Source organism: Macadamia integrifolia, unplaced genomic scaffold (assembly GCF_013358625.1).
Source record: "Macadamia integrifolia cultivar HAES 741 unplaced genomic scaffold, SCU_Mint_v3 scaffold1342, whole genome shotgun sequence".
NCBI lineage: Eukaryota > Viridiplantae > Streptophyta > Magnoliopsida > Proteales > Proteaceae > Macadamia > Macadamia integrifolia.
Genome location: NW_024868168.1, coordinates 458 through 22993, shown reverse-complemented (window position 1 = coordinate 22993; position 22536 = coordinate 458). Strand labels below are relative to the sequence as shown.

Genomic DNA, 22536 nt, shown 5'->3' with positions numbered 1-22536 from the left:
CCCCCCCCCCCCCCAAAAAAAAAATCTCTCATTTAGTGGTCTTTTTATATTGGAATGGTGTAGTTATTTTTATTTTTGAATGTATAATAAAATTTCCATCTTCTGTTTCTGTAATTATTCCTTAAATACTGAACCGTCACCATGAAGTTGGTAATGGTATAAGCGTAATTACTAGTGCAATTATTATACCTTGCTTTCGAATGAAAGATCAACTAAGAAACGATTCTGCGTGTAATACTTTGATATATTAAGCACTTATCTGTTAAAAATTTTTATTGAGGCTTAGCATCTCTTCTGGGATATACAAGACATTTGCAGTTTCAGATGATTAGTCTGCCTTGAAGCTTGAAATATATCCCTAAAATTCTTTGTTCCTTTGAGTTCCTTATGCTTAAATATTTTCATATTTGTGTCCCCTGTTGATCCAGATGCCTAGTACTATTGAGGATTTGGAGGCAGCTATTGAAGATAATATTTCTGAAGCAAATTCTATTCTTTTTCTAAACCAAAACATTCTGGAGGAATATGAAAGCCGTCAGCGCAAGGTAATCCTTGTTATTTTTCTTTTTGTTCTACTTAAATCCTTTAATATTCATCCAGTGTCTTCATATCATTCTACAGATAGAATCCATTTCTAGGAAACTTGAAGCTGATGACAGGGAACTAAAAAGATGTTTAGCAGAAATTGATGCCCTGAAGGTGAGTGACTAATCTATTTGCTTCCTTATGTAGGTATTTTTTTTTCTTTCTTTCTCTTTCCTTTTTTTTTTTTTCGGGGTGGGGGTGTTTGGTTCAAAGGCACACTTGTAGGTTGGCTGGTTTTGTGCTTATGAACACACACTGAATTAGTTCTCATGGTTTTTATTTATTTTTTAATATGGGTTTTGAGCCAGTTAGTTGATTATTTCTCTTTACTTGCACACATTAATAGCTTGTTATATTTGTTTTATCTCATCATCTGTTGAAGTGACTTTATTGCACTCAGAAACAAAGTCTTAATTAAGGCATTTATGCAGGAAACATGGCTCCCAAGATTGAGAAGCCTTGTTGCAAAGATAAGTGAGACATTTAGTCGTAATTTTCAAGAAATGGCGATTGCTGGGGAAGTTTTGTTAGGTATTTTATTGTCATTTTCTAGGTCTGAAAATTTTCAATAAGAGAAAGTTCTGCTGACCACCTGCTTTTGTTGTTATTATTCTGCAATTCAGATGAGCATGACATGGACTATGATCAATTTGGTATAGTTATAAAAGTGAAGTTCAGGTCAGTACAGTTTCTGCAAAATTTGATCTGCAATATTTGATGCAACTGCTGTTGTGGAATAGAATGTTCCAGTGCATGATTTTCAAGCCTTCCCTAGATGCATGCACCAACAGCATCCACACCACTCTTATGCCCTGTGCTTAGTGATCCCACTTTCTTGGCCAAAGTATATCAAGGTTGGTTATTCGATTGTGTGATAGATTCAGACCTAAAACAACCAACAACAATGGTGCATGAACAAAGAGAGGAGGATCACAGAAGGAAGAGAGAATAGAAGGTTGCAAAGAGGAAGCTGACTTAATCTCCAATCGGTAGTAGCACATGTTTATTTATAATAAGGATCACCGAAAAACTATAAAACTGCCCTTAGAAAAAAATACCCACAAATAAAACTAGAAAGCAAGTGTATGACAAGTATACCCTTGTGGTACATTATATATGTAAATTCTTAACACTCCCCCTCAAGCTGGAACATAAATATCACCCATGCCTATTTTGGAACACCCTTGAAGGAACACCTCGTTAAACAAGGCTTTAATGAATAAGTCAACAAGCTGTTGGGTAGAGTTGACAAACAGAGTGGAGATCAATTTCCTCCTCACAGAATCACGGACAAAATGGAAATCAACTTCAATATGTTTAATCCTCTCACGAAACACTTGATTAATGGCAATATAGATGGTAGCCTGATAATCTCATTACATGTCAACAGCCTTATTAGATGAAAACCAATCTCTTGAAGAAAATATCTCAACCACATCAATTCAGCCGTAATCTGAGCTATGGCCCTATACTCAGCTTCAACATTGGACCTCGGCACTATGGTTTGTCCCTTACTCCTTTAAGTGATGAGGTTGCCCCCAACACAGTAACCCAACTTGTGGTAGATGTCCTCTTATCACCTTCAGTACCAACCCAATTAGCATCAGCTAACCAACAAGATCATAATAGTTGTAAATGAGACCTTTTCCTGGAGCACCCTTAAGAGATCGGAGAATGCAACACTTATTCTTTCAGTGAACCAATAAAATTCCTCACTCATTTATAAAAGGAATGAAGACATCCTCCATATTAGGGCATGCTATCTGTATGTGGAACAATCCCTCTTTTTTTGGAGAAGATCAGAGACATCTTGTAACATCTTCATTAGGACATACTATATTGATCACATTTATTTATGTTCAGGCTATCAATTCTTGCCTTCGTGCCCCCCGGCCTCCCTTTTATTGCTACGATGAGAGTTGAGTTTGTAATCTCCCTCAATTTAAGGCATAAGCTCTGAGATTCAATGTCTCTGCTAGAAGAAATATCAGTTGCATACTAGCAGTGGACTTTCTTTTTGTTTTTCCCAAACTAAAAGGACCTAAGGTTACTAAAAATGCCAGAAGTTATTTTCCCCCCCTGTGGGGAGGGGGAAAATGGGGGAGTGGGTAGGGTTGACGTCACTACCGCATTCTTTTCCCTCAAATTAGATAGATGCTATAAAACTTCATGTGGATGTGGTTAATGTTATATGGTATTTTTATTATCAGGCAAACAGGACAGCTTCAAGTACTGAGTGCTCACCATCAGTCTGGTGGGGTAATGACAGAAATTTATGTTACTTGTATTTCTGAACTTGCATGATGACAATTTTATCTCAGTGCTACTGGTAATTTCCTTTGTTCCAGGAGCGCTCAGTTTCTACCATTCTCTATCTAGTTTCTCTGCAAGACCTTACACATTGCCCTTTCCGTGTGGTTGATGAGATAAATCAAGGTATTTTAGCATACATACTGCCTTTTAGCATACATACTGCCATGCTCTTTTTGACAGATTTGTACTTGGGGAACTTTAGTTTCTGAATGGTTCCGGTTACAGGAATGGACCCTATAAATGAAAGGAAGATGTTTCAGCAGCTAGTTCGAGCAGCTAGCCAACCCAATACCCCACAGTAAGAACCAATTTCATCTTCTTTTACTATACAGTTACTCCCCACTGCCAACTCCCATGGAATAAACTTCAGTTTGCAAGGAAGAAGTATTATCATGGAAGTCTATAAAGGTATATGGGATATTGTAGAGCTTACAAAAACTGTACACTTCAAGTAAACTGGAAATATTGAGTCAAAACTTCAGAAATTATAAGAATAATGAAAAATGATCATTACTTAAAAAATTCTCATTATAGTGGTTTAAAGGGATTACTACCAAGTACCCTGTTGTTATACATGTACAGTATGACAAGCAAATAAGGAAGAAATTTTCTAAAAGAGAAATCTAACAATGATTCGGAAATTTGAATTACAATGCTGAGTATATAATCCTAAACCACAAAAGTTTGGCCTCTGATAATTATATATAGACACAACAGAAAGAAAAGAAATTCCCTCATCTGTACAGAAGCCTGTGTATCCAGCCAATTGGTAGTTCAGGACTGTGAATGATAATAAAATGATTTTTAGATCATAACATGTAAACTCCCCCTAGTATGGATGTTATTGAAAATTCTATTTTTTTTTTTTTCTTTTTTAAGAGAAAGAATGACTAGGTATTGTATTATGGCATATAACCTTCAGGGACATAATATGTATGTTTTACAGAAAAATCTAAAGAAAATTAAGGGTTTCCTCTAATTTTCCCCCAAATTTCATCCATTACCTAAATAGATGAAACATGATGGGAATGCTTGGATAGGTTATAATATGTATTTCATTACAAAAAAAAAAAAAAAATATGAAAAGGAAGGGTTTCCTCAAATTCCCCCCCCCCCCCAACTTTCATCCATTACCTAATCAATGAAACATGATGTGAATGCATGGATAGGTGTTGATGTTGATGCAGTTGACATGTTCTTGAAATGCGTTTGAGCTTCAAGTTACACATGTGAAAATGTAATTTAAAAAGGAAACTCTGTAAATTCAGACGTTCCAAGTTTGTCTCAGAATGGTTGGTGTTCTGGCTTTCCTTGTACATCGGAAACCCAAATAGAGCAAACTTTTGTTAGTTCAATTGTCTACTGCTCAGAAATCAAGGATTTTTTTTTTCTTTCCCATTTGTGGTGGGGTTACACAAAAGTACAAAGTCTCAAGAAAAGTGTTACTGAATTTATGTAAGTTGATTTCATGTTTTGATTAAGTATTGGATTGATTGAGCAGGTTGATCCATTTTCATATTTGCTGATCAATCGACCAATACCAGTAAAAATGACCAGGGCAGGCTACCCACATTTAGACCTTGGATCAGGTGTTATTGGCTGATCTGGATCAGAATCGGTGGACTCTGATATGATCCAAGATGGATGAGTTCTAAATATTTCAGTTCAAGTGACATATTGGTGAAAATTTTAACAGTTTGATCAGAAACAGATATAATTCTGTTTAATTTTGTTGCATGTTAACTTTGCCTTGGTTGCTTCAGAGATTGACACTGTGTGCGGTCAATTTTGACATAAGTAGTGGTTTCTCCAATACTGATCCAGATGGCCAGGGAGTTCACTCACATAGCTGATGCGGATTAACAAATCATTATGCTGACTAATTTGATATTTCTATTTGTTTGTTATTTTGTTGGTTCTGCTGAATGCGAAAGAACCTTTGGTGTTTTTCTGCGAAATTAGGAAAATGGTTGAATTTATTTGGTCATTTCATTGCTGTGCAGATGTTTCTTACTTACACCAAAGTTGCTGTCAGATCTGCAATACAGTGAGGCATGTTGCATCTTGCATATTATGAATGGACCTTGGATTGAGGAGCCTGCCAAAGGTAGCAAAGCCACTGAAAATTGAAGCCAAAAGTGGTTTTATGGGTTGACTTTGTTTATTTGTCTTCTGGTTAATCCATGCTTAATTTTAACTGTTTGTTCTCTGTCCATCAGTGTGGCACAATGGAGAATGTTGGAGAACAGCTATTGGTGTGCAAAGAGGGGGTTAATGTTGAAGGGATCATCGTACAAAATACTCTATAAGTTGAAGACTACAGTTACACAGTAGTCCAAATGATGTGGTTTCCTCTAGACAAAGGAAGCTGAAGCCCCTTTTGTAACATATGTGAAGCTCATGTTAATTATGATGCCCAACCATGGCCAGCTTTATGCTTCAGTCCCATTTCTAGTTTATTAATCGATGATTTGCTTCTGACCCTTGGGACCTATCTGCCTACATCTTGTTGCCAACTTGTCATTCTCTATCCAGGAAGAAAATAAAGATGCAGAGACTGTTCAATTGCATTTCAGTGTCATGCCAAATTGGGTCCTATAACGAACAGAAAAAATATAGGTAAACTGGTAGATTATGGAATATGGCAATGCCCCTCAACACTGTTTTTAATTTTTTTTAAGAAGCCCTAACACTGTTAATCAGGTCACTGCATATTGGTGCATCTAGGGCATCTAGGTTTTATTCGATTACTGCCTTTCAAATGTGAATGATCATGGGTAATACTAACGGATCATTGTTTTGTTCCTTTTGTGATGGAGCTCAACTAAATTTCGGAGAAACTTTTCCTTCATCCATCATAAAAGAAACATTGGGGATTCTAGAATCATTATAATTCTTTCCTTTTTGATGGAGGTCCGAACTATCCTTCACTATTCCTTGGCACCCATAATACTGAAATAATGGACATTGGTGAAAGAGGAATTCCTTCACTGTGAGAACCAAACATATTCTTTGGTTCACTGTCTGGTCCAGTTTTTAAAAACTATGCTTTAGACTTATAAATTGTATATTAATATCCATTAAAAGTTGGCAAAATGTTCTGTGGTTCAGCTCATCCTTATGGAATATTAGTGTTTACTCCAAACCGTACCTCGCGGAAAATTCTAATGGTTGGATATTTAGATGCCAAACAGTTTTTGTTCTCTTCTCTGCCTCTCACTAGCCTAATACCCTTCCCCTCAAGCTTTACAAACCATTGAGGTTACGAAGAGGCTGGTGATGATAAACTGGATTTGTTACATGTCCATATGTCCTCGTACCTTCTTGCTTAAAATTGACATGTGAGTAAGCCAGTAAGGGATCAACCTTAGCGTATATATGCCCTCAAAACTGGGGCCACACGCTGTCACATGGTGGACATTTGACCCCCTTCTTACCCTTGGAGGAACAAGGAGCTTTTGGTTTTGAGCTAATCATGGTTTTAAAACTCGGGATTAATCAACTGATTCAATTTGGAGTCAACTGGGGCTGTTACAGATAACATAGATGGCTAGATTCTAGGGTGTCAATGGGTTCAAAAAAAATTATTTTTTCTGGTTTGGTTGAAGATACAACATAAGAAAACTGAAAACAAATAAAAACCTATTTTATAAACTAGAACCGAATCGAACCAAATGATTCGACCAATTTTTTATTAAGCTCATCATTTGATTTTTTACACCGTTTATACTCGATTCGGCCCTATTTTTGGTATGGGCCAACCTTTTACATCTAAAAAAAAGAAAAAACTTATGTGATAGGGTCAAAATCTACCCAACTTTTTCCAAACATAATAAAAATAAAATTTATCATTCTTCATCCACATAGATTAAAATATTAAAAAATATGATTTATTCGATTTTTGAAAATAGCTAATTCTGTTCAATTCAACTATTTCAATCATGAAGAAAAGATTCCACATTTTGAAGCCAAAATGAACTGATTTGTTTTGATTCAGATCGGTTCAATTTGGTTTTAAACGATACGATCGGTTCCAGTTTTGGTTCTAAACTGACACCCATAGAGGTATCCATTGCATTACTAATTCACTGCAAGACCCATCAACCAAACCTGCCTCAGTAAAGCGAAGTTAATACCAAAGCTACTGAATGGATTAAATTCGCCGGAAAAAGTGGGCTTAGTCAATTTTCTCTCTCTCTCTCTCTCTCTCTCTAGTCTTGAGACTCTCGACTGATAGTGTCTCTGTATTTGTATGCTTATCGCCCAGTCACTCTTCTGCTCTTCCTCCTCCATTAAGGCCAAGGACCTTTGTCGACGATGATTGATTCGGATACAAGGATGGCCGTGGAGCCTTCTAACTCCATTAACGGTACTTGAAAGCTCTCTCTTTCTCTCTCTCTCTCTCTCTCTCTCTCTTTACTTTTGGGCTGTGATTATTTCATTTCATTTTAATTTTCTTTTGATCTCCCTAATTTATGGATATGTATATGTAGGAGGAGAAGGAAGGCTATAAGGTTAATTCTGGGCAGTTTCTTCTTCAGGAGTTTGTCACATGGCAGCTGTAATGAAAGCCTCCACAACTTACCACCTCCTGGCATTCACCTTCTGGTGTCTCACCATTCTGGTTAGGGCACAAAATGGTGGGTTCTTCTGCTCTTCCCAATTTAACAAGCTTTTTCCCATCCATCCATCTACCCACCCACCCACCCAATTCTGTGTTCCAATAAAAATAGAGGGGCCAGTAGGGGGAACGAAGTGGCAGGAAAAAGAACAAAGAAAATGTATCTAGCTCATTTTGATGAAGCAAAAACAAGCTCTGTTCTCTTAGACGTTTTAATGATGCTGCTCTTAATTGCTAATGAATGTGACTGTCTCCTTGAAGTTGAATTTTTGTATCTAACTTGTCTGAGGGGAAGATAAAAAGCCCTAAATTTTAATTCTCGTGATTAAATCACTTGCATTCTTCAGCCCTCCTGGTTTTTTCTGTTCTTTTGCTTTTTTCGATTTGCCTCATTTGTCATATTGGTCATGTTACTTGGTGCATGGTTCATTTTAGATAATATTTCTTCTGCTCGTTCTGTACCTCCAATTTTTTCCCTTTCCCTGTCACATAATTAGTCATATCTCCCTCCACATTCAACTGTTTCTTTTACTTTCTTCTAGATTGTGGGTAAGCGCTAAAGTGAAGTAATTTAGCAGCTGAATAAGCTTCATTTAACTATGTAAAACAGTGAGATTGCCAATTAAGGAAAAATAAGTTGAACCCTCAAATAAATAACAGACTGGCACAACATCTTGCAAGATTTGATCCATAATTCATCACAAAATTTGCGGGTGCTTTAGTGTGCTAGTATGTAGTTATTGACTTATGAAATGTTTACCAAGAAGAGGAGAGTAGATTTCCCAAACTAAAAGTTACATGATGATTCCCCCCCACCCCCCACCCACCCAAAAAAAAAAAAAATTCTTGAATTCCTTGCACTTGAGGCTATTAAACTCCTTAAAAAGTATGCCATTTAAAAAAGCAATATCAATCATTCTTTTGTCAACAGATCTTTGCTCATCTTGACACATTATTGTATTTTCTGAAGAATCTGCCCTCTATCTCCAGAAGGACCTCCTAGCAAACACAAAAACATTTAATTCTTCTTTTGTTTGGGGGAGGGGGAGGGGTTGGTGTAACATAAACACACATTAGTGTATGATACCAAATTTTTTTAGTGAATGTTGTGCGATCCTGGGTTCGAAAACCCTATTTGGAATTGCAATGGGCACACATGAGCAATAGGGTAATCAAATCAATTGTTTGGTGGAAGAACTGTAAATATCCAGATGTTGAGAGGTTTACTAAGGTAAAATCTAAAGAAAAGACAAGATGGAGTGGTTATGTTGCTTTGTGGGGGGGGGAGGAGGTTGGGGAAGGAAGACAATCTTTAACCTCTGGTCAATAACAGAGCCAGCGGTAACCCAACTCGATTCGGGCGGAAAAGTCCCCAGATTGGAACCCTAAAGCTCTGAAATTTTAGGCAAAAGTTGGCAACACTATGTCTCCTGTGAACAACCAATATTGGGGCCAAAGATCAAATGGAAGGATCAGGAGATTTTCTGCAACTAGGTCCTGGCAGTAGGGAAGAGAGAAGATTTGAAAATCAGGATGAACCCCCAACTGTGACCAGATTTAGAGCCCCAAAATACACAAGCTGGATCGTATTTAATACCAGATTCACCTCGTAAAGTCTTGAACTGATCCAATGAGAATCAAAGTAAACCATTCTAAATGTTTTGGGCTGCAAGTGCCGGTAGAAAATTGATTTGGGTGTTCCTACGTGGCTTGTGATTGAGTGCTCTCTCACTTGCCTATCTCCTTTCCTCTCTCCCTCTTCCCTACGATTTGGTTTTCCTTTTCTTCTTCTGTTATTCTACTAAGGTAAAATCTAAAGAAAAGACAAGATGGAGTGGTTATGTTGCTTTGTGGGGGGGGGGGGGGGGGGGAGGTTGGGGAAGGAAGACAATCTTTAACCTCTGGTCAATAACAGAGCCAGCGGTAACCCAACTCGATTCGGGTGGAAAAGTCCCCAGATTGGAACCCTAAAGCTCTGAAATTTTAGGCAAAAGTTGGCAACACTATGTCTCCTGTGAACAACCAGTATTGGGGCCAAAGATCAAATGGAAGGATCAGGAGATTTTCTGCAACTAGGTCCTGGCAGTAGGGAAGAGAGAAGATTTGAAAATCAGGATGAACCCCCAACTGTGACCAGATTTAGAGCCCCAAAATACACAAGCTGGATCGTATTTAATACCAGATTCACCTCGTAAAGTCTTGAACTGATCCAATGAGAATCAAAGTAAACCATTCTAAATGTTTTGGGCTGCAAGTGCCGGTAGAAACAGGGGTAGGGAAAAGAAAAACAGAAAAGAAAGAAGAATAACAGAAGAAGAAAAGGAAAACCAAATCGTAGGGAAGAGGGAGAGAGGAAAGGAGATAGGCAAGTGAGAGAGCACTCAATCACAAGCCACGTAGGAACACCCAAATCAATTTTCTATCCCATATTCATCTAACTTCTCTGCTGTATTACAAGCGTATTTAACAGAAAATAAATTACATCAAATAAGAAAACTAAATAAACTAGGAAACTAACTTAACATGGAAACTACTCAAATAAGGAAATTGGAAAACACAATCTAATCTCCTACATGATTTACCAAAATAAAAAGACACATGATTATCCCAATAAAAATAAATAAAATCCTTAAATATCCTACTACTAAAGACCCAAAATTTGGACCCGATTCTTGGTTTGGGTTCCTGGGTTCGAGTTGGTTCAACCAGGAATTTGCATCAACTCTCCATGTTGAGAAAAAACCCGCCCTTGAGTTTTGTAAAATGGAAGAATCAACACCACTTGATCGGCATCCATTCTTGACTGTAAGAAATCATTGATCACACCATGATCGAATGGGTGATGAATCCATGACACGAAGATCATTGTCGAAGTAGCAACTTGGAAATACAAAATCGACGGCTTCACTCATGATTAAGTGGTCCATTCTCTTCCACAAGTTGATCTTCAATGATCAGTGATACCATCTTATCCCCCATCAGTGGTAGCTTGTCTTCTGGCTCTTCCACCCTTTGCTTAGTGCTTGAGATCAATTTGCTAAAGGAAGAGTCCATATGATCAGATGTGACCAGGGTTCAAATCCTCTGTGATGAGCAGTGAGTGGCAGTGAGGATCCAACAGCTGGGAGGGCCCCGGCATGCACCTCGGCCATTGGATCCTCACTGCCATTCACTGCTTCACCGCAGATGGTTTTTGTGCGATGTGACCAGCAATCGGTTCTTGTATTCCTTGCATGTCGCTGAGTCTTTCCAATATTTTCTTGCATAAGCTGAAGGTGTTGATGTATAACCAACAAAGGGTGTTGGATCCATTGGCCAAATTTGCTTTGATACCAAATTGGTGTGATCCCATTGTTCGGAAACCTCGTAGGAGTTTCTATGGGCCTACACTAGCAATGGAGTAATCAAATCAATGTTGGAGGCAGAACTGTTATTATTTTGAAGTTTATAAGAAGAATGTCATAACTGTAAATATCCAAATTCTAAGAGGTTCACTAAGGTAGAGGCTAAAAAAAGGCCAAGATGGAGTGGTTATGCCGGAAGGGGGGTGGGCTAGGAGGAAGAGAGGTTGTCTTCAACTCTGGTCGATAAGAGAGCCAGTGGTAACCAAATTCGATTCAGGTAGAAGAACTCACCAGAATGGAACAGTTTCGGGTCCAAAGATCAAATAGAAAAGAAATTTCATCTAATAAGGAAACTAAACAAGCTAGGAAACATGGAAAATGGAAAACCCAATCTAATCTCCTGCGTGTCCTATCCAAATAAAAAGATTGCATGTTTATCTGAATAAAAATAAGTAGCATCCTAAAATATCCTTCTACAAAAACCCAAATTTAGATCCGGTTCTCAGTCTGGGTCCCAGGGTTCGAGCTGGTTCAACAACGAAACTGCATCACTATGCATTGTCATATAAGTACTATCCAAAACCAAGGGGATTAATATATAGGATATTACCTTAATTTATGCATGTACAGTGGGTATACTCACATAAAAATGAGAATTTCTTTTCCATGGATTCTGGCAGCTTAGATGGTATGCCTATATTATTATTTTCCTAACCGACATAGCCATTGTTCTAACCTGTTGTAGTATCTTGAATACAGAAATATGCCCTGCTGGTTGGAAGATTGGACCAAGTAAGAATAAGTGTTTTGAATTTATAGCAAGCTCCCAATCTTGGGACAAATCAGAGTCCCAATGCAGATATAACCATGCGCACTTGGGAGCATTAACATCAACTGAAGAACTAAACTTTGCAAGAAAGCTATGCCCTGAAACTGTTAATGGCTGCTGGATCGGAGGAAGGGGATTCAGCTCTACATCCGGTTTTAGTTGGAAATGGTCGGACAATATATCTCTTTGGAATGCATCAATCTTCCCTGATGCACCATTTCATTCGAATTGCTTGAATTCGTCATGTCAGAACCTTACTTCAATTGATTCCTGTACTTTGGTGACCAATGGTCCCAAACCCCTTGTGGCCGAGAAATGCAACATATCTCATGATTTTATATGTATGCTTGATGTAGGTGAGACATTATACATCCTTACTCGCTTCTCCATCCTGTTGTCAGTTTCTGTCCTTTCCCTTTCCTTTCTTTTTTTTTTTTTTTTCCTGAATTGAGCAAAGTGTTCATACGTTTTGTTTTTTCCTGTCTAGATGTTATCTGTCTGATTGTTACTATCCAATTTTTTCTCATCCCTAACTAAAGCTTATCTGTGTTTCACTAGACAAAAAATGTCACCACAAGCTCTGCCATGTGGAATATTTTATCATCCTTGCAACTGTTAGTGGGTTGATACTCTGTACAGCGTTGGTTGTTGTGATTTGGCTCCTCGCATGTAGGCGGAGCAAGAGGCGTAGAAGATCACGCAAAGGTTCTAATCCTTCAACATCTGCATTAGTTCCACCATCATGGAGAGTCTTCACGATTGACGAACTAAGGTCAATTACAAAGAATTTTAGTGAAGGAAATCGTCTTCTTGGGGATGCCAAGACTGGTGGCACATATAGTGGGCTTCTACCTGATGGCTCAAGGGTAGCAGTCAAGAGATTGAAGAGGTCTAGTTTTCAGAGAAAGAAGGAATTTTATTCCGAGATTGGAAGAGTTGCAAAGCTTCATCATCCTAATCTTGTCGCAGTGAAAGGATGCTGCTATAATCATGGTGACCGCTATATTGTTTATGAGTTTGTGGTGAATGGACCCCTGGATAGATGGTTACATCACATACCGAGAGGAGGGAGGAGCTTGGATTGGTCTATGAGGATGAAAATTGCAACAACTCTTGCACAAGGAATTGCGTAAGTCTACTTTGCACCTATATGTGGTAAAAGTGAAGTGTGCATCCAAACTTCTGTTGTTCCTTTTGTTTTCTTTTTAAATCTACTGTGAGATATGCCTTTTTATTAACATAGCTTGCAAGGACCCTCATTATCTCTGTTCTGTTCAAGTTGACCATCAGGAAGTACATCTATATATCCAATACTGAATGTCTACAAGGTAAGTGGTGTTAATCCCTTGCTGTGTACTGATTCAACCAGCAATGGTTGGGAACCCTCAAAATGCAGTATGCAATGGGACAAGGGCCCAAGTTCATAGATCCCTAGTAACCCTCGACTTAGCCAGTTCATCAGCTCATGAATGGCAGAATACATCATACAAAAAGTAAAACTCTTCATTACATAAGCTCTAGCTTTCCAGATGAGATGCAATTGATGCGGAAACCAGGTCACAAAACCCTATTTGGGTTTGCTATGGGCCCACCCCAGTGCTAGATAACTCAAAATCAAAATCGCTAGTGGCAAAACAGTAAATATTTCGAGGTTTATAAGAGAGTGCCAAGGCTGTAAATAATGAGAATCTTAAAATGGTAAATTTTATTTTTATTTTTTATTATTTATTTATTTATTTATTTATTTATTTTTCTCTTCTGGGTCTTAAACGGGTAAGTTGTTAGTTGAAATGAGTGTTTGGATATGAAGGGAAATAAGGTTTATTCTAAGAGGACAATCTTGGAACAAATAAAATAAATGGTAGGGAGGACTAATAAAGGAGAGGGGGGGCATTTTGGAAACGGAAGACAGAAGGGATAAAAGAAAGATAACAAGAAGAGGGGAGAGGAAGTTGAGTGGTCTTCAACCTTTGGACAAAAACAAGGATGGTAGAACCAGCAGAAGAGAAGTTGGGTTCGAGCAACAGCACTCTCTCATACAAGATTGATTCGAACTGAAATTTCAGGGGAGGATTACTAACCGGCTAACCTGTTAAACCAACTCAACAGGCACTCAAATCTGCCACCCAGAACCAGGTAACGAATCTCTGAAGTAAGGACTGGCGGTAACTGTAGCTTCAGGTCTGAAACTTGGCTTCTCAGAATAAAGGAGGCTTACGAATTGGGAATTGGGACTTGGGAAGTTGATTTTCCCAAGGGAAAGGAACCTAAATTCGAATCTCAGGGCCAATTGATTATGGATAACAATTCTACAAAGCTTTCTCCTGAATCTGGTTGTACCACCAAGCAAAGAGAAACGATTACCAGTATTATAATAAAAAACAGGGGAGCAGGGGATGGGGGTTGAGATTTAGGAAGAGGAACTCAAAAGAGACAGAAAATAAGGAAGAAATTGGAGGAGAATAGAAGGTCACACAACTAGCTATCTATCGTACCACTCTGGTAACAATAAACAAAACCAAATTTCATTCATTCAAATCTGAAACTCCTTGTATTTAAAGAGGGAAATAAAGACTCCTAAACTAGACTCTATAACTGAAACAAAGTTCTAAATCAAATTCTAAAACTAAATGAAAAGGAACTCTAGTCTAAGTAAAACTGTAGAAGATTAAGATAAAGATCAACTCAAACAATAAATGTACATAAATTAAGGGAAAAGGCTGGCATACCCAGATCTGTGTCTATCTCTCTCTTCCTTCCCTGGGAAAATTCCCTTATTCCCCTCTCATCCCGCCCCTCCCATTGGTTGAGCCGCTAGCTCCAGGAAAGCCAGCGGCATACCTAAACTCCTCCCATAAATTAAATAAACTATAGTATCCTACTGGACCAAAACTAAATTTGGACCTTGTTCATCTCCATCTGGGCTTCTCAACGGGGTTGGGCCAGTCCAAGTAATTGCTCCCCTGCAGCAGATGCATATTTCATAAACCTCCTGGCCTTGCTTACTAGCTGAACTGTCTCCTTGTAATCTCTAAACTCACCTCTCACCACACCAGTTCCGGGATTGTCAATGTTGCTGCCATCGATATTTAGATTCATCATAACCTCTTGGCTTTGCTTTGAGCATAGTAGCCAGTGAATCATCAATTTGGAATCACCTCCTATGATCAATTATACCCACTACCATTGAAGGGCAATATCAATACTCATTGTGGCTGCTTTCAACTCTTCTGTGGTTGATTCACAAATACTGACAGGAACAGAAAACACTAGCAGAACTGTTCCCTTGTAATCTCTAAACAAAACTCTGACCCTGCCGGGACCTGGATTCCCAGTGTTGCTGCCATCAATATTGAGCTTTATCACATTTTTCGAGGGAGGGTGGAGGTGCAGGATTCCACACATTTTTCATAAGGGACTGATGTAAAATAGAAGATTCCGCTTACTCCCAATTTCTAAAGAGGTCATCAATTGATACCCTGAAAATATCTAGAGTAACAGCCCACTTTGCTGTTCTGATCGTGATGAGCTCAACAACCTGTTAGTCTGATCTCTGCCATCATCTAAGAGTCCTGTTATTTCCCTCTTCCCAAGTTGTCCATATGAAAGCTAGGAACACAAAGTGCCCCTAGGTTTTCCCCAATTTGCCTCGGAGAGCTGATTATCAAGAACTCTGGTAGATCCTGAATCCCTCCTCCCCCCAATTCCTTTTTGGGTGGGGAGGGTTTTGACCGAAGAGAAACAAAGTGTGCCCAAATAGCTCTAGCAAAACTTCAGTTGACTGTGAGATGATTCACTGTTCCCCATCAACACAGCGGTTGGTGCTTATTATTCACTTTGGTCCTTTTGCCCTTTTGTGGCATATCAAGCACACATAGCTTCTAATGTGGAAGGCAACTTGCATCGGAGTTTTTTAAATTGAAAGCTGAAATTGCTGTACTGTTGTAAAGTATTAGGGAAATTATCTTGTTCTACCCCTAATTTGAAACCTTATATCATATACCAGTATACCACCCTAGTTTTCTAAAAATATCAATCACATCCCTGAAGCATAATACTCTTAGCTTAGAAATGGAAAAGACTCTTTTGACCATGTTATGTCTATCCATATAAACATCCATTCCCATCGTTTTAACCCCCTTTACTCTCAAAAAAACAATTGTTGAACCCTAGGAAGGACCAACCATGTTGAAGGATCAGCTGATCTAAGGAAGGAACAGCTATTGAAGGTTCTGTCGAAGGAATTTGCAGCAGGGCCTAGTTCAAAAAAACAAAAATAAATAAATATGTGATGGCTTGTAATCTGCGTTCGAGTAAAGGACCACACAAAGAAAAACAGAAGGCTGTACGCTTCCAGGAACAGAAACAAACTTTCAAGCAAACCGAATCCACACTATCAAGAAGAGAGAGGGAGAGGGAAAAAAATCTCACTCAAGACGACCGAAAGCTGTTCTGGTGTAATTACGACTTTGAGTTTACTCTATTAGAAAGCCATCAGAATGATGACCAGATCAGTACAACGACAGCAGAGGCCATCGATGTACCACCCAAGCATCTGCAAAGCCTCGCTACTCGTGGATAAATCTTGCGGAGACTGAGTGCACAAACTGACCCAGTAAATGCTAATGTAAGTGTGATGAGAAAAGCATGAAAGATGGATGGCCAGCCTGCAAAGAAGATGGTTGGAACTGGGTTCCCATCTTTGTACTTGAAGGGAAGCTGAGTTATAGAGAACAAAGTAACCCAAGATGAAGCAAGAACCAGTTCAGGAAGTGGTATTCTGTAACCAGAATTGCTGGGAAGTGGTTATTGAAGTAAAAATCTTGAGTCTCTTCAAGTAGTGGAATTGGGTGATCAAATGATAGAAATGATGGTACTAGGTGAGAGGTTAAATGATTTCTGTGTTTGGTCGCATGAATTGGGGGTTTTTACATTATAGGGTAACTGTCAAGTTTACCCTTGAGGAAGGGTAAACTTGCCATTTAGAATATCACCACGTCATCACTTGACAATTTTGATCTAACGGGAATGGATTTAAGTGTCATTTTGTTCACAAAAGAGGGCACATATTAGATATTCTTAGAAAACTATGGTGGTATATGATATAAGGTTTCAAATTAGGGGTGGTACAAGATAATTTTCCAAAGTATTATTCTGAAATTTGTATAGAGTGCTACTACAGTCCCTATTTTGGTCTTCTTGTAGACCTGAAATATGTAAATTCCTATTGTAACTGCATCTGTAACCTAACACAGAAAAATAAAATCTGAAAACATTTAAAGAAATGGATCAAATAATCTTTTGGTTAAACAAGGATAAGCTATTTTGGTCTTCTTGTAGACCTGAAATATGTAAATTCCTATTGTAACTGCATCTGTAACCTAACACAGAAAAATAAAATCTGAAAACATTTAAAGAAATGGATCAAATAATCTTTTGGTTAAACAAGGATAAGCTATTTTGGTCTTCTTGTAGACCTGAAATATGTAAATTCCTATTGTAACTGCATCTGTAACCTAACACAGAAAAATAAAATCTGAAAACATTTAAAGAAATGGATCAAATAATCTTTTGGTTAAACAAGGATAAGCTATTTTGGTCTTCTTGTAGACCTGAAATATGTAAATTCCTATTGTAACTGCATCTGTAACCTAACACAGAAAAATAAAATCTGAAAACATTTAAAGAAACGGATCAAATAATCTTTTGATTAAACAAGGATAAGATCAGAAATGAAGAACAATACAATATTCTTGTTTCTAGTGGTGGTGGAACTCCTAGTCCTGCTAGGAGTTGCTGTAAACTCTTCAAACTTGATTCCTATCCGAATTAGGGGAATAGTCAGAAGCAACACTAATTTATTTGATTTGTGGACAGGGAGCCCTGTTCACTTATTTGAATTTGTAGAGGGACTCCTGTTCACTCAGATCCGTAGTTGTCACGGCGCCTAGGCGAACCAAGGCAGTTGAGGGGAAAAAATTCAAAGAGACACCAACAAGGCAATGGGATGGTGAGCTGCCTGGATGTCTAGGTGGCTGCTTTGACAACTATGCTCAGATAAATTAGAGGACTCTTACTGGCCACAACAATGTGTTGGGTTCTGCCACTGAACCGGTTTTTCAGCAGGTTTTTCTTACAATCAAGAATTGATTTTCCAATGCATTGCACAAGAATGGAAACCCATGTTGTAAAAGAAATCCAGTATCCCTAAAGTTGCAGTAGTATCATTTACAGCCCCAACAGTTACAGTTGGCTCCAAGAAAGATTTAGTCTCCCAATATTATTCCAGTGCTTGGACAAGAAATAAAATGACGTACCCCCTGAAAAGTAAGTTAAAGAAAGCTTGCATTTTTTTCTAGACTTTGGCAAAAGAAAGAATTGAAAATTCAGGACTAACAAGCAGGTGCATGGGATACCAAGAGGGAGATTTCACATGTGGTCAATTTGGACCATTTCCTAGATATGCAAACGGTTGAAACTGCTACAGCATCCTTCCACATGGATAAATCTTGCGTTTTAATTTGTGGATGTAGAACTGATGAGTATTACTTTTAATAGTAATATCTTTTCTAGGCATGATTATATAGAAGAAAATTTAGATGTTGTTATGCGGTACAATACCATATTCATTAATTGCAATAGTAAAAAATTACGGTCAGGAGTGTTTCTTGTTTAGTTTATTGGTGATTGATTTTAGCTGTAGGATTCAGTTAACAAATAAGAAAATCAAATAAGTTTTTTTTTTTTTGGTGAATTAAAATCAAATAAGTTTACCTGTTATTTTCATGAACTTTAAAAATATTCTCAGTTATCATAGTTGTTGGTGTTCATTGTTATGGTTAAACAGAGATCTTTCTTGCTCAGTTCTCTATGAGTTTTGACCATCTTTTGATTCCTATGCATATTTGTGTTACAGATTTCTGCATGACAAGGTGAAGCCACACGTGGTGCACCGGGATATCCGTGCCAGCAATGTATTGCTGGATGAAGACTTTGGAGCACATATAATGGGGGTTGGTCTCTCAAAGTTTGTTCCCTGGGAAGTGATGCATGAGAGGACAGTAATGGCTGGTACATGTGGATACCTAGCACCAGAATTTGTTTACAGAAATGAGCTCACAACAAAGAGTGATGTTTACAGCTTTGGTGTCCTTCTGCTTGAACTCATTAGTGGCCGTAGGCCTGCCCAGGCAGTTGATTCTGTCAATTGGCAGAGTATATTTGAGTGGGCCACCCCTCTTGTGCAGGCTCATCGATACCCAGAACTTCTGGACCCTCTGATAACTGACATTCCTGAAGTTGGAGTTGTACAAAAGGTGGTGGACCTTGTATATGCTTGTACTCAACATGTGCCATCAGTGCGGCCAAGAATGTCACATGTTGTCCATCAGTTGCAGCAATTAGGACTAAAAACTACCTCTGAGAAGTCAAGGACTGGAACAAGCACAAGCTCTAGCACTACCTCTCGGATGCATGTTTTTGAGATGGAGGGAAACAATGCGTAAGAGACAAACTTCATTACTGAGATGTAGCCGATACTTGTTTGTACTCTTTTTTCTGGAAGTTTAATGAATTATTCTAGTACTTGTTAATTTCAGTTCTTAGCAGAAACCAGAGGAGAATTTGTTGAAAACACTGTTAAATGCTAGACAAACTTAATTGCTTAGGAGTAACCCATACTTGAGGGTTTGTTCAGGTCTGCTTCTCAAGATATATAGGGTGACCCTGACCCTTTTATTGGAAAGCTTCAACCTATCCTAAGAAACCACTGTTGTATGCATCTAATTACATTTGAGCTCTATTTGGGTTGTCGGAGTTGAAACTGCATTAGTTACAGGGGAAGGTGATACATGGTTCAAACTTGTTTACCTAAGCCAAGTAACTAAGATTTCCAAAAAAGGTTTGTAAAGAGAAATATTGACAATATCATTTATACTCTCATGCTCTATCATAGGATGATTCTGTTGGTTTTCTGTACTGTTACTGGGACTCTAATAGTGTCAAATTGTCAATACTGCATGTGTTGAGACGGGCAATAAATCTAGATTTCCTCTGGAGATTTGAGAGCTAATATCCTGGGTTTGGGACATTTGGCATTTTGCATAATGGCAGATAGAAATGCTGATTTTATCCACATTATCATGCATCAATACCATGTATGATTTTGTTAATGTCCACTCAAGCAGAGGATTTTGAATAATTATTTAAAACTTTTTAGAAGTCCGCTGCTGCTAATCTTGTCTAACATACTAATTCAAATAATTAACTAATCACCAAAATATTAAACTGAGAGTTTGGGTAGGGGCTGCGCGAACGCATACCCCCGCTGCTACAAATTATGACGTACACTCTCCCACTTGGGGAGATGTTAGGCGAGCACCCCTCCCATGTGCAATGGAGGTCACCAACCTAGGCAATGGGCCTTCTTGATCACCCATAGACCCCGTCCAGGTAAGTATGTTGTACCCTACTTGCTTTCCTGTATTTATAGTTTTGTTTCCCTTCTCTCTTCTACTAACTGGTCGATGTGGGACTAAAACCTCACCACCACCACTTCCATTCCCATATCGTATATGGGCCTGGAAGCCTGGTTAAGATTGCTCTCTCTTGGACTACAATAAAAGCCCAGTGAATTAGTAGCCAACCCTCACTCATCTGCTTTGAAGAAAGCACCAATTGGTATATAGAAATTTCGAACTCCACCCTTCTTCAATATTTTAATTTATAGTGATAAATAACTGTTAAGTTTGTCTCGAATTCTTAACAGATTGACCCGTTCTAACATATTTTGGTGGCAATCCGAATGAGAATTTTTCTGAGATCTGTGATGGAAGCAGAGGGGTTGGGCCAATAGGCCCAGCTCGGAGCCCAACACTGATCTCGTATGGGGGTGTAGTATGGTTCGACCGGATTGATCACGACCCGATGGGTCAACCCATGACTTGGAGTATATAATGTACTATTGTCTGGTTGAGCATGTCATTGTAATTTGGGGTTTTTCGAGCTAGGGTTTCAGGGCGAGTTTTCTCGCCGCTGCTTGGGTGTAATCTCTCTCTTCTGCATAGTGAAACATCTTCTTCGTTCGAGGACGTAACATACCTCACTGTGTGTGAACCTCGTTAAATCTCTGTGTTGTGCGGATCTATTGTCTTGGTTTATTTTCGCATTTCAATGTGTTTGCTCTAACAATGACTTATTTGTTCATTAATTAAAGAAGTGAGGGATGGTGGGTACAATGAGAGACTAGCTAGCTTGAAACCATATAAGCTATTCTTTCTCTTACCCTGGGAGGATCAACAATGACCCAATCGTAAATCAAGATTTATGGTTGCAGAGAAAGAACAAAATGGATAAATAATGTAAATATAAAAAAAGGAAATTAAATAAACACCAAATCAAGATGGAAATGATCACATAGTACGATCCCATATCAGTCATATAAGGGCTGTGATTCCACATCAGTTTTAAAAGAGAATTGATATGGGTTAATAGATTTTGGGTTCCCTCATCTTGTAAATCGATTTATGAGATTGAATTCTTCCAGGTTCGTATCACCCCCTTCCTAGCCTTGAATCTTTATCTGACCAGTCGAGGTTAGAGTTGTAGACTCTAATAGATGCATGCTATTAGACCTGGTGCATACGGAAACAAAGATTGTTGAACTTTACCCTGGGCCATCTTGGATCACTCAACTACTGACCCCAGTAGCACAGAGCCCTTCCATTCATCATTCTCTCACAGTTTATAATTTGTTTTCAAGTTGAGAAATGAAGTTATTGACTGGTCACAACCATTTGATAATATCAATGGGACCCAGGGGATTAAAGTTGTTAGTTATAAATTTGTTTCTCTCTAAAAGAGTCAATCCAGCAACATCGATATATGATACCAACAGATTTGATTCTTTTGCAAAACTTTTAGTTTAGTTTTGGTAGGGGTGCGCCAGGCCCTTGCAGTAGTGCAACGCAAGCGCGACGCTCGAAGGCCCCAGTAGCAAGCTACTGTAGTGGGCCCTCCCCCAAGAAAAATTAATTTAATATCATGTGGATCGATGATCCACGTATCAGATATTAAACTGATAAGAACAGATACTACACTTGATCTTAGCCAAAAGGCCGAGAAAGGTATGCTTCTTTCATTGTCTCTATTTCCATTTTATATGCAGTCTCCACCCCTCTCTGCCTTCTCTAACCGATGTGGGACTAGTCATCTTTTTCATCTTTTTGCTTTGGCCTCCTCACATGATCATTAAATAAGCTTTAGGCTGAGTACATGAGCGTCCCGCAAAAGAGAACAGATGCGCTAATGCACAACGGTGTTCTACGATTAGTTCGACCACAGGTTGGTTGTAAATCAGATAGTCTACGAGTAGCTCGACCAGCATGAGAGAATGGTCTATAATCTGCTAGCTCAGCCGTTGTTTGGTTGCTGGAACCTATTCAGTAAAGGTTAATTATTGGTAAATCCATTGGACTTGATCCCAATCATGAACCCTTCCATTTAAGACTCAAAATCACAATAGATGAAAACATGTTTAATAAAAACTAAACCAAATAAGTCGGATACAACCGACTCAAAACAATTATTGAAATGTAAATAAAATCTAAAAGAAAGTAGCATGTCATCTCCTCAGGTCCTCCTCTGCTCAACCACCCTGTGATTATTGATCTGTAGATAAAAATGGTGGTGTGAGCTAAAAGCCCAAGAGGTGAACATAGCATACCAATAAAATATGAGTTCTTGCAAATTGAACACACATAATTTATCTATAACACATTATAGAGACATGTATGACTTTTATTTCATGAGAAAAAAATAAATGAATTCGATAGATACCATGAGCT

General features: G+C 38.5%; 2 protein-coding genes and 2 non-coding genes across 6 annotated transcripts in view; 2 read left to right on the top strand and 2 right to left on the bottom strand.

Moving 5' to 3' along the window:
- Positions 1–5468, top strand: part of LOC122063505 (structural maintenance of chromosomes protein 5) — a 58789-nt gene extending 53321 nt beyond the window's left edge. For 2 of the 3 annotated variants that reach the window (XM_042627202.1, XM_042627201.1), the window contains exons 22-30: positions 429–545; positions 622–699; positions 1017–1116; positions 1209–1263; positions 2796–2844; positions 2934–3021; positions 3124–3196; positions 4902–5005; positions 5118–5468. In XM_042627202.1, coding sequence (XP_042483136.1) covers positions 429–545; positions 622–699; positions 1017–1116; positions 1209–1263; positions 2796–2844; positions 2934–3021; positions 3124–3196; positions 4902–5005; positions 5118–5173 — 720 coding nt within the window. In that variant the 3' untranslated portion in view covers positions 5174–5468. Of the gene's footprint in view, positions 1–428; positions 546–621; positions 700–1016; positions 1117–1208; positions 1264–2795; positions 2845–2933; positions 3022–3123; positions 3197–4901; positions 5006–5117 lie in introns of those variants that run through there. The other variant, XR_006135360.1, reaches the window with a different exon arrangement.
- A 1521-nt stretch (positions 5469–6989) lies between these two features.
- LOC122063507 (C-type lectin receptor-like tyrosine-protein kinase At1g52310) lies at positions 6990–19387 on the top strand. The gene is made up of 5 exons (XM_042627203.1): positions 6990–7267; positions 7392–7538; positions 11623–12048; positions 12251–12821; positions 18609–19387. Exons 2-5 carry the CDS (start codon positions 7451–7453, stop codon positions 19195–19197), a joined length of 1674 nt encoding a protein of 557 aa, XP_042483137.1. The 5' UTR covers positions 6990–7267; positions 7392–7450; the 3' UTR covers positions 19198–19387.
- A 603-nt stretch (positions 19388–19990) lies between these two features.
- On the bottom strand, positions 19991–20151 carry LOC122063508. Its single transcript, XR_006135361.1, has one exon. It is a non-coding gene; the product is annotated as a U1 spliceosomal RNA (small nuclear RNA).
- Positions 20152–21624: 1473 nt separating this feature from the next.
- On the bottom strand, positions 21625–21820 carry LOC122063509. Its single transcript, XR_006135362.1, has one exon. It is a non-coding gene; the product is annotated as a U2 spliceosomal RNA (small nuclear RNA).
- Positions 21821–22536: the final 716 nt, after the last annotated feature.